Source organism: Megascapheus bottae, chromosome 24 (assembly GCF_031878675.1).
Source record: "Megascapheus bottae isolate mThoBot1 chromosome 24, mThoBot2.hap1, whole genome shotgun sequence".
Taxonomy (NCBI): domain Eukaryota; kingdom Metazoa; phylum Chordata; class Mammalia; order Rodentia; family Geomyidae; genus Megascapheus; species Megascapheus bottae.
The window spans coordinates 20086311-20097743 of NC_143532.1; the positions used below are offsets into that span (position 1 = coordinate 20086311).

The 11433-nt window shown below is 46.0% G+C and overlaps 1 protein-coding gene across 1 annotated transcript; it reads right to left on the reverse strand.

Annotated features, from left to right (window-relative positions):
- Nucleotides 1-226: 226 nt before the first annotated feature.
- On the reverse strand, nucleotides 227-4092 carry Mt4 (metallothionein 4). The gene is made up of 4 exons (XM_090357036.1): nucleotides 3826-4092; nucleotides 2211-2277; nucleotides 848-913; nucleotides 227-360 (listed from the first exon to the last, which is right to left on the reverse strand). The coding sequence occupies exons 2-4, from the start codon at nucleotides 2239-2241 to the stop codon at nucleotides 269-271; spliced, it is 189 nt and encodes a 62-aa protein (XP_090213162.1). The 5' UTR covers nucleotides 2242-2277; nucleotides 3826-4092; the 3' UTR covers nucleotides 227-268.
- Between the last annotated feature and the right edge of the window lie 7341 nt (nucleotides 4093-11433).

Below are 11433 nucleotides of genomic sequence, written 5' to 3' on the forward strand. Positions count from 1 at the left end.
GTAGCTCTGGGCAAGAGCTACCTGGGTAGGCTGGTACAGGATCTACACCGGCCAACCCTTCTTGGTTTTATTAAGTTGGGGGAACGAAGCCCACTGGACAACCACAAATGCAAGCTTTATCACTTGAAGGACTTTACACAAAAGACACCAACACCCCATTTGGACAAATATATAAAAAGCACAGTTTATTGTACAATCCTTTCAACTTCTGGACTCATGCACTATACAGACGCTTTCCCAGGATTTCTCCCAGCATGATGAGTGGGTTTCAGGCACAGCAGCTGCACTTGTCTGAGCCTCCTTTGCAAATGCAGCCCCGGGCACATTTGGCACAGCCTGGTGGGCAGCAGGGACAGCAGCCTGAAAGGGTTAGAAGTTGGGCAGATCAATACCCCATCTTACCATGGAGAGGAGAAAGAAAACAGCCCAGATACAAAGGCTTCAATCCATGGTAGCAGAAACCCTGGGAGAGAAGAGCTGGACAGGATCCCAGGGGTCAACTAGAGCCCATCAGAGGTCAGAAATAGGGAAGGGTTTGCCAAGGCCATGGACAGTGGTTGGCAGATAAAAGAGAAGAGACCATGGCTCATGGCTCCAGGCCAGTGCTTCATCTCCTTGGCTGATAGATAGACAGAATCTCCTCTTTGTCTCTAAACATGTGGATGGTCGCATCCCTGAGCTGGCTGCCGCCCTTGAGCGCCCTTTGTTCAGGCATCATTCCAGATCCTCTCAAATGGGTAAGAGGCATCCAGAGACCTTTCCCTCACAATCATGGCTGGATGGTGGCGGATGAGGGGTTAGACCTGCCTCACCTCCTTGCTGTCGTGCCCCCAGTCCCCATACTCACTCTTGCGACAGGTTTTACAGCTACAGGTTGTACATTTGCAGTTGTCTCCGCAGATACAGATCCCTCCTAGAAGAGAAGACAGACTGCCTTGAGCATGAGGACAGAGATAGATGGACACATGGCTGGACTTCACAGGGCAAAGCTACTGGCAGCCCCAGGAAGGGCTGGATAAGGGAGGGATGATGTTGCTGACGATCTCCAAGGTCTCGGAGTTCCACTTGTAGTCCACAGATGGGAACAGGGATGGCTGTCTCAGCTCTGCCTGGGATCCTGGGCCCAATCTTAGAGATGGTATGATTCCTAAAGTCTTAGTGTGACTAGGAAACATCCTGATATACAGAAAAGCGTTAGCCCAGACCAACCCTAGAAGCCAGGGTTCCTCTGAGAGCTATCCAAGCCTTTCATGTTCTCCCAAGGAGAGATGGAAACCCTGAATGATGAGGAAAACAGACAAAGACATAAGCAAGTTCACTTCTGTTTTCATAACAGGAAAGCTACTGGTTGAATTCAGAGCCTAAGCACTGTCCTTTAGCTTTTATTTTTCACTTATTTTTATTTTTTGCTCAAGGCTAGCGCTCTACCACTTGATTCATAATCGAACTTCAGATTTTTTGATGGTTAGCTGGAGATAAGAATCTCATGGACTTTGCTTCCCCAGGCAGGAAAGACCTCAGATCCCAGCCTCCTGAGTAACTGGGATTACAGGTGTAAGCCACTTGTGCCTACCTGTGTTTAACTTTTGATTCTTTTTTTTAAGCTCTTTGCATCTATCATTTTCAGTTTCAAAATACTGGATGCCTCTGTCTCTTTTCTTAGTCTTTTGTCCAGGCATCCAGTCAAGCAGCCCTGAGTGAGGATGAAGGAGGCTTGTAAAGCTTACAGTACCATTTGTTAAGCCTTTGGCCTCCCTCCTCCTAACTAACACCATTCTGTGAAACCATCTCTGTTAGTGACTGAGGGTCCCGTGCCTCTTCTGATGTCTGCACATGCTTACCAATTTTAATTTTTTCATAGCAAGCCTGGGATGTAGGCAGCTGGTAATAAGTAACCTTGGTTTACACATAAGAAAACTGAAGTCCAGAAAGAAGATATCAATTTGCAAATAGCAGCAAAATGGAGCAAAACCAAGTGACCAGGTCCTGGGCTAGCACCCTTTATCCCACCCTGGTACTTGTTTCTCAAGGGCCCAAATAGAAAGACCAAGGTTTTCAGGTTCATTCCTTAGCCAGTCCCTGAGTCATGATTCCACAAACCCACTGTAGATCCCAACTGGAGGAAAGAGAAGTTTCCACCTAAGTTTTGCATGCCCCCTATAGGATGCTAGTACCAGGTTCCAGGACCCCACGTGGGCTTCCGTACTTACCAGACATACAGGTGCAATCCCCAGGGTCCATGGTCTAGGTGTGCTAGTGGCTCTGATATTGTCAGGGCTGAGGAAAGGAGGCAGAAGCAGCAGTGGCTGGAGGATCCTTATTTATAATTGAGTAGGTGTGGCTGCCACTCACCCCACCTCTCCCTGGGGCCAGACGCCCTGCACACGGCCCATCTAGGCTGGGGGATAGGGAGGGCAGGCAAAGGAGGGCATGGAGAGGTAGTCATTTGGGTGGCTTTTCACAAAGGACTGCACCCGCCCTACTTGCTCCCTGTAAAGTGTCAGGCATGATGCTCAGATCCACAGCTTTGGGCATCCAGCCTTCTTACTCCATTAACTGCCATTTCTGTCCCATCATTCATCTAAGTGCCTGCTACCCAAGCATAGAGCCTCATTCTCTTTTCCCTGGTTGGCCATAGAAGTCCTAACTGTGGTGAGGGGTAGAAAATCAGGGGGATGTGCTACTCATGGAGCTTTCAGCCTCTCCTTCTAGATGCTCACGGAAGTGGTAGAAGCAAGACAGGATTTGTGGGAGATTTAACTGGCTCAAAAGCTCCATCCTAATCCCATTCTTTCAGTCTTATGCAAAGTACCCTGGAGAGGGGGTGGCCTCAAAATGACCCCAAAGACGTGGTCCTCCTCGTGATCCTCCCTGTTTCCCATACAGCAATCCTGTGGGTGGCCTTTTGTTTGTTTGTTTGCTTTGCTTTAATTTGGTGGTGGTACTTGGATTTTGAACTCAGGGCCACATGTTTGCCACTTGAGCCACACCCCCAGCTGCCTAGATGGAAATTCTGGACTTATTTTCGACCTCTGCCTCTTCCGGCTGCAAGGACTATGGAGATTGAGTGAATGAATCAGTGAGCTGAATAGTTGAGTGACTGGACAGGAAAGTGGATGTGGAAATGAATAAAGGAATGAATGACGGAGTGAATGATGACGGAACAGATGCATGCGTCTCCTGCCTGTGGCTCTGCTGAGAAGTTGTAACCATTCAGACAAGACAAGCAAAAGCATCCTGGCGATTACTGGTGGAGAGAACTCCCCCTTAGTTCTCAGCTTGGTGAGTGTTCAGTAGTCATCTCTAAGGCCCCCTCAACCAGCCTCAGTCTGACCCTTGGACCCGTGAATCTAAGCCAAGAACTTCTAGAGAGGAGGCAGGGCACCATGGTTTTCAGAAGCGGTGACAGGCACTGGGGAAGAAGTCATGGAGCCTTGTTCAATTCAGGAATGGTCCCTGATTTAAATGTGAACAGCCTGGTAGGGGAGGGCCACTCATTGATCCTCCTCCTTTCAAGAGCCATGCACTGCTGGCAGGGGAGTGAATGGTGCACAAGAACAGAGTTTACTAGTTAGAAGTTCAGTAGCAATCTCAGCTCAGGAAAACCGCATGAATATGGCTGCTCATGGAGCCCATCCCCGATCTGTCTTTCTAGCCTGCACCCCCAGCTCAGCCCAGCCCATCTCCTGTGACAAAGCTAATGTGCCCCAGATCTTGGTCATACTTTCTAATAGGCATTCATGCCTTTGAGGGTCTGGTCCAACAGGGTAAGGTCAGAAAAAGGGAGTGCTCTCCACTTGTGTAAGCGGTCTTTCTTCTCCTTACCATCTGTGCCAGCAATTGTTTCCTCCTTGGAAGACTGACAGTATAATATTGCTTAAAACCCCAAATGAATGATAAGCTCAAAACTTAGTCATCTGAGCAAATATTTCTCAATTTGGGGGCTGTGCAGATGGAAACTGTGTAACCTCAGGCAGACAATCTAGTTCAAGTTGAACTAGTTCAATTCTCTTTCACATGGTCTGAAAGGACACCCTGAAATCCATTCTGTTGTGCTTGCCATTTTCAGGGTCTCAGCTCTTGATCTCAGGATGGCATTTGGAAATCAAGGACATGTAACAGTTGAAGCACAGCTTAAACTCTCATTTACAAAATAAACATTTCTTAGGAGAAATCTGTAACCTTCTTCGTGGGATTCCAGGGGCCCTTTGGAAGAGCTCTAGATCTTCTTCCCATTTTAAAAACGATATGCTGGGGCTGGGATTGTGGCTTAGTGGTTGAGTGCTTGCCTAGCATGCATGAAGCCCTGGGTTCAATTCCTCAGTATCACATAAACAGAAGAAGCTAGAAGTGGGGTTGTGGCTTAAGTGGTACACTGGGTGGCTGCCACGTATAATCATAGCTACTCAGGAGGCTGAGATCTGAGAATAGTTCTAGACCAGTCCTGGCAAAAGATAAAATCCAAGAGACTCCATCTACAACCAACAAACAAACAGAACAAAACTGGACTGGAAGTGTGGGTCCATGGCAGAGTACCTGCTATGAACAGAAGCTCTTGCTATAGCCCTAGCTACTCAGAAGGCTGAGATCTAAGGATCATGGTTTGAAGCCAGCCTGGCAGAAAAGTCTATGAGATGCTTATCTCCAACTAACTACAAAAAAATCTGGAAGCAGAACTGTGCTTCAAGTGGTAGAGCACGAAATCTTAAGGGTAGGGGCTGTGAAGGTAGCTTAGTGGTAGAGTGCTTGCCTAGCATGTATGAAGCCCTGGGTTTGATTCCTCAGTACCACATAAACAGAAAAAGCTGGAAGTGGTGCTGTGGCTCAAGTGGCAGAGTGCTAGCCTTCAGCAAAAGAAGCTTAGGGACAGTGCCCAGGCCTTGAGTTTAAGCCCCAAGACTGGCAAAAACAAACAAATAAACAAACAACAACCTTAGTTCAAGTCCTAGGCATGGCAATAACAACAAAACATCTGTAGCCAATGATTCACACCTATAATCCTGACCATTCAGTGTGCTGAGAGTGGAAAGATCCTGGTTCAAGGTTAGACCAGGCAGAAAAGCTTGAGAACCCCCATCTTAAAAATAACCAGTAGGGTGACTGGGAGTTTGTCCTGGTGGTAAGACCCAGGTTCAATTCCTCGGTGCCTTATACATAAAAAAGCTAGAAGTGGTGCTGTGGCTCAAGTGGTAGAGCTCTAGCCTTGAGAAAGCCCAAGGACAGTGCTCAGACCCTGAGTTCAAACCCCAGAAAAAAACAAACAAACAAAAAAAACCCACTAAGGGCTGGGAGTTTGGCCTAGTGGTAGAGTGCTTGCCTAGCATGCAGGAATACCCGGGTTCGATTCCTCGGTACCACATACATAGAAAAAAGCTGGAAGTGGTGCTGAGGCTCAAGTGGTAGAGCTCTAGCCTTGAGAAAGTCCAAGAACAGTGATCAGGCCCTGAGCCCAAGCCCAAGACTGGCAAAAAAAACAAAACAAAACAAAAAAAACCCACTAGCAAAAACAACAACAACAACTGAGCTGGAGGCATGCATTAAATGGTAAAGTGCTGGCCTAGCAAGTGTGAAGCTCTGAGTTAAATAAAACCTGTTACTACAAAACAAAATAAAACAAAACAAAACAAAGGCAAGACAATGCACAAATACCAAGCAATCTGACCATAAGTTTAAAGAGTTATACTGAACCATCAAATCTCACTGATGAATCTCTGAGGAGTCCAGAGAGAAAAACCCTGTGCCAAGAATCAATTTTCCTCCTTCACACCACTGAGTCCTAAATATCATTCTTTCCCTGGTATGACCTGTGCTTCATGCAGAAGTATATTCAAGAGATTTTCTCCCAACAATGAAACGGGTTGTTCCAAAGAACTTCAATGCCCCACCTCTTACACAACTAAAGTGGTAGAGATTTTGTCTTTCTCCTCCCCTTCCTATGAAGGTTAGAGCTAAGTCTGGGCTACTCCATGCTTATTAGCACTTGGGTGCACTACATTTCAAGGACTGTGGCATAGGGCATGGGTTGTACCACACAATGATGGCAGAGAAAGGCCTCATGCCCTGGCATGACACCCCACTATGGTGATTGCCACCTTTCCCCAACAGGGCCCTTTTGCTCTACGAGTTCCTAGGAACAGGCAGGAGCCCTCCAAGTTAGGCTGGTTTCCAAGAATTAAGTTCAGTTGCTAAGTGTCCAAAAATGGAAGTGGCGAGGGCTTTTTGTTTTTCTTTCCCTTCTTTTTCTCTTTGGTGGTACTAGCGTTTGAACTCAAGGCTAATGATGAGCCATGCTACTTTCAGCATTTTTTTGTTTTGTTTTGGGGTTTTTTTGCATGTGTGTGCCCGTCCTGGGGCTTGAACTCAGGACCTGTGCACTATCTCTGAGAATTTTTTTGTTGTTAAAGGCTAATAGATACCACTTCTGGCCTCTCCACTCCTGGCTTTTCTGGTAATTTGTAATAGAGACTCATGGACTTTTCTGCCTGGGCTGGCTTTGAACTGTGATCCTCAGATCTCAGTCTCCCGATTAGCTAGGATTACAGGTGTGATTAGTCCTTTTTCTTTTCTTTTTTTTTTTCTCTTTTTGTAAATTTACTGATTTTGTTAGATAGGGTTTTAAGCTTTTTGCTTCCGGCAAACGTGACTGGACCTTCCTTCCTTTTCCTTCCTAGCTGGGATTCTAGGTGCATACCACTATTTTTAGTCTAAGACTAATTTCTTTCTTTCCTCTCTTTATTTTTTCTTTCTTTATTTTTTCTTTCTTTATTCTTTCTTTCTTTCTTTCTTTCTTTCTTTCTTTCTTTCTTTCTTTCTTTCTTTCTTTCTTTCTTTTGCCAGTCCTGGGGCTTGAACTCAGTGCCTGGGCACTGTCTCTGAGCTGTTTTTGCTCAAGACTAGTGCTTCTACCATTTGAGCCACAGCACCACTTCGGACTTTTTCTGCTTATGTGGCACTGAGAAATCAAACTCAGGGGTTCATGCATGCTAGGCAAGCACTCTATCACTAAGCCACATTCCTAGCCCTTGAGATGGTAATTTCTTAATCTCCATGTTATCAAGGCCAAGCATGCAGAATGCTACCACACAGTCGGTGTTCAATAAATATTTATGAGCTGATGGTAGATAATGGCTCAATTAGCCAAAGGACATCTGGGCCGTAGAGGCCTTAGAGAAACTTGTTACTCACTTGGAAAAGCCAAGAATTTGAATTCCGAGTCCTACTAACTGACTTCAAATCCCACCTCTGTTCTTTCTTTGCTGTTTGACATTGTTTGCCCTCTCTGACCCTCAGTTTTCCAGTCTGCAAAACTCATGAGTTCTCATGCTAGCTCATGAAAATGCTAACCTTACAGCTCTGCCATGGCAAAGGTTAAATGAGACAATGCCTTACTCGATCTTTTGTTCAGAGCTGGCACAGTATTATAATAATTAAAATTGTGACTATTCTTCTTATTACCTGTGCTTAATATAATATAGCAGCTTGGTTCAGCCACCCACACATTTGTATGCTTCAGGTTCATAGATTCCTCAATAGGTCCTCAGGTCCCGACAGATGTATATTTATTAAATACTGTATAGTTTCTGTGTCTGGGGAAGCCCTGATGTTCAGCTCAGCCTATTTCTGTTTGAGTCCCAGAGACCTGGGGACTGTGGGGCACGGTCTTTTCTAATTCTCCTAGCTATAATTCTATCTGTGTGAAGGCAAAGTTCAATTTCTGCCTGCAGAGCCCTCCTTGTGGACTATTTCTGGTGTCTGTACAAGACTAGAAAGAGACGCTGTGGGCCTATGGCTATAACCTTGAATTCTGTCTAGCTAATCCAAATTAGCTAACCTTGAATAGCTTTAGAAGAACACTAAGATGTCAGGGGTGAGCTGCTGCTATCTGAATGGGAACACAGAGAAACAAGGCCAACCCCCAGCTACAGAGCTCAAGTTGTGGGGAGAAGGAATTTGAATTTAGCTTCTCCACTCTTGGCTGGTGACTCTTGACAAAACCAGTCAGCAATCTGATGCCATTTGTGTGGCTTTATAAACTTTATTAATTAGTTTTTTATTAGAAAAAAAGTTCAAACAGGCTCAAAAGTACAAAGAACAATATTCCAACCACTACTGCCTCTACCACCCAGAATTCACACACGTCCACATTGTTCTATTGGCTTTGGCTCTTTTAATTATAGGAAAAAAAATTAATAGGCTCATGACTTTAAACTCTGCCTGTGTGCTAGTGACTCCTAGTACGTACTTCCAGCCCAAGCCTCTCTCTCTTGAACTCTGGTCTCAGACTTCTAACAGCTTCCAAAGGTCAAACAGCATCTAAAGCAGTGCTGCTCCCACTCGTACTCAGTCCTACCACAGACCTAGTTTAAGCAACCATCTGCTTAGATCCAGCCATGGTTTCCCAATGTCTCCCCCACCCCGATCCTCTTGATCCCCTCCTCCTCCATTAGCTACACAGCCCTCTGAGTGATCCTGTTAAAGTCACACAATGCCACTGTTCTGCTCAGAATCCTTTTCATCTCTGAGGACACATGATCAATTTGTGTTACTTCTCTGCCTTGTACAGGGCTAGAGAACTCTAGAGAGATGTCCGAAGTGCAAAGAGCATAAACAGACCAACAACGTTGTCACAATTCTGTCTGTGGCCAGTCCTAGATCATGAGGAAGAAAACCCTAAACATAAGGTGTTGAGCTTTGGGGAGGGGAGATGGACTGAGCAAAGGAAGGGCAAAATGCCACCATTCCACCCACCTCCAGAATATGCTCACCCTTCCTCTGCTGGGTTCCCAGATGTGTCCCTCTTTATCATCCAAGTTCTCTCCGATGGAAAGTGGGCTGTAGTTTTTGATAGGCCAAGTTTCTTTGTATTTCCTTTGAATAGGCTCATTGTTGCAAATTTTAAGAGATTTGTTTTGTCAGCTAAGGTAATTATGTTTTGTGTGTGTTTATGTGTGAAGGAGAGAGAGAGAGAGAGAGAGAGAGAGAGAGAGAGAGAGAGAGAGAGAGAGAGAGAGAGAGAGAGAGAGAGAGAGAGAGAGAGAGGAAACAAAAAAGAGACAAAGGCAGAGAGAGACAGAAAAGAGGTAGAGAGATATAGAGGTGGGGAAGGCAGGGCCTGGGTGAACATTTATGTTTGTGTTTGTGTTGTGAATATCTCCATCAGTTTGTGTGTGTGTGTGTGTGTGTGTGTATGATTACGGTTGTGATTGTGTGTACATTTGCATATGTGAGAGACAGAAAGGCAGAGATGCAGAACCTGAGAAAGCTGTACCAGCATATTCTTTCCTAGCAACCAAAATACAGAAGCACCCAAAGCACACAGTTCAGCTTCTCTGGTTCCCATTGCTGGGCTTGGGTTGGAAAAATCAGGCCACAGTTAATTAGAAGCAGCCTTGCCAGGCCCTGAGTGGCTGTGAACCTGCAAGCTTCACAGGCTCTCCAGGGCTTGAGGTTCTGCATAATTACATAGGACTCAGCTCCCCGGCTATAATTCAGTACCCACTGGGCAAATGAACCCCTCTGCTTTGCACACGGCCCCAAGGAAGGATGAGTAAGGCTAAAAGCCCACAATTATCCACACTTGTTGCCCCCAGCAGTGGCTATTCCATGTTGGCTGATAGCCCGGAGCCTGAGAAGGAGGAATGGAAGTTCCAAACATCCTCTACCTCCTTCCTTCCCATTTCTCCTTTGGTCTTTCCAAATTTTATCCTCTTCCATCCTTCTTACTTTCCAACAAGTGAGAAGGAACTGAGGTGAGTGGCGTCCACAGGGCCCCACGAGGGCAAGGTGGCACTTGAACAACTGAAAGCCAGCACCTTATTAAATGGGCTTCGCTGGCCTCACCTTTAGTCTTGGCCTTTCATTTGTTCCAGTCTAGGGAATCTCTGGGTTCCTTATGGACCAGAGAGGCTGGATTCTGGGTCTTTTCTCACTCTCAGAGTCTGGCCAGGGGATCTGTATGTCTGACCTTGGCTGTCTCATGCAATTTGTTTGTTTGTTTTTTGAGTTTTTGGCTCTTGTTGATCCTGGGGCTTGAACTTAGGGCCTGAGCTCTGTCCCTGAGCTTTTTTTTTACTCAAGGCTAGTGCTCTACCACTTTGAGCCACAGCTCCATTTCCAGTTTTCTGGTGGTTAAGTGGAGATAAGAGTCTCATAGACTATTTTTCCTTACCCAGCCTGGTTTTGAATGGCAGATCTCAGCCTCCTGAGTAGCTAGGATTACAGGCAGGAGCCACCAGCACCAGGCTTTAGTTGTTTGGGGTGTGTGTGTGTGTGTGTGTGTGTGTGTGTTTTACTTGAAAAGGTACAGTAGATACAGCATGCAACTAAAATGGGCTGACAAACTGGTGAACAAGAGCCCTACCTGGCAAGGCTGGCAGACTTGCCTAAGACCACCTGGAGAATATTGGCAGATCTGTTATACTGCAGTCCCAGAGACATGGAGTGGTTCTTGTGTTCCCTCCTTCCCTCCCTCCCTCCCTTCCTGCCCCCCTCTTATCTTTCTTTCTTTCTTTCTTTCTTTCTTTCTTTCTTTCTTTCTTTCTTTCTTTCTTTCTTTCTTTCTTTCTTTCTTCTTTCTCCTCCCTCCCTCCCTCCCTCCCTCCCTCCCTCCCTCCCTCCCTCCCTCCCTCTCTCTCTCTCTCTCTCTCTCTCTCTCTCTCTCTCTCTCTCTCTCTCTCTCTCTCTCCTTCTCCCTCTTTCTCTTTCTTTCTTTTTTCTAGTCCTGGGGCTTGAACTCAGGACCTAAGCACTGTCCTTGGGCTTTCTCAAGGTGAAAGCTCTACCACTTGAGCCACAGCACCACTTCCAGCTTTTTCTATGTGTGTGGTACCCAGGAATTAAACCCAGGTTTTCATGCATGCTAGGCAAACATGCCAACTCCTGGCTCCTCCTTTCTTAATTAATTATTCTTTTTTAAGTTTCCGACCACTTTTTTTTTTTCTGCCAGTCCTGGGGCTTTCACTCAGGGCCTGAGCACTGTCCTTGGGCTTTCCTCAAGGCTAGTTCTCTTCCACTTGAGCAATAGCACCATTTCCAGCTTTTTCTGTTTGTGGTACTGAGGAATCGAACCCAGGACTTGATGCATGCGAGGCAAGCACTCTACCACTAGGCCACACTCTCTGCCCTCCAACTACTTTTAAAGCATAGAACAGAGAATTAAATATGGAGCTGCGTGTGGTGGTACATACCTGTAGTTATAGCACTCTGGAGGCTGAGTCAGGAAGATCTCAAGTTGAGCAGAACTTGGGTTACACAGCACAATCTTGTTGCAAAGAAAACAAAAGTAGAGGGTCAGGAATCTGAAGAGCTGAAGAGCTCAGGGACAACGCTCAGGCCCATAGTTTAAGCCCTGTGAACGACAGAGAGAGAGAGAGAGAGAGAGAGAGAGAGAGAGAGAGAGAGAGAGAAGGAAAACAAAAGTAGAACAATCAAAGG

What these genes read in the sequence shown, in the direction of transcription:
- Mt4 (XM_090357036.1), bottom strand. Translation starts at nt 2,241, where the DNA reads ATGGACCCTGGGGATTGCACCTGTATGTCTG. An exon ending in GGATTGCACCTGTATGTCTG is followed by an intron (nt 914 to 2,210) that starts GTAAGTACGGAA and finishes CTTCTCTTCTAG; the next exon opens with GAGGGATCTGTATCTGCGGA. An exon ending in CTGTAAAACCTGTCGCAAGA is followed by an intron (nt 361 to 847) that starts GTGAGTATGGGG and finishes TAACCCTTTCAG; the next exon opens with GCTGCTGTCCCTGCTGCCCA.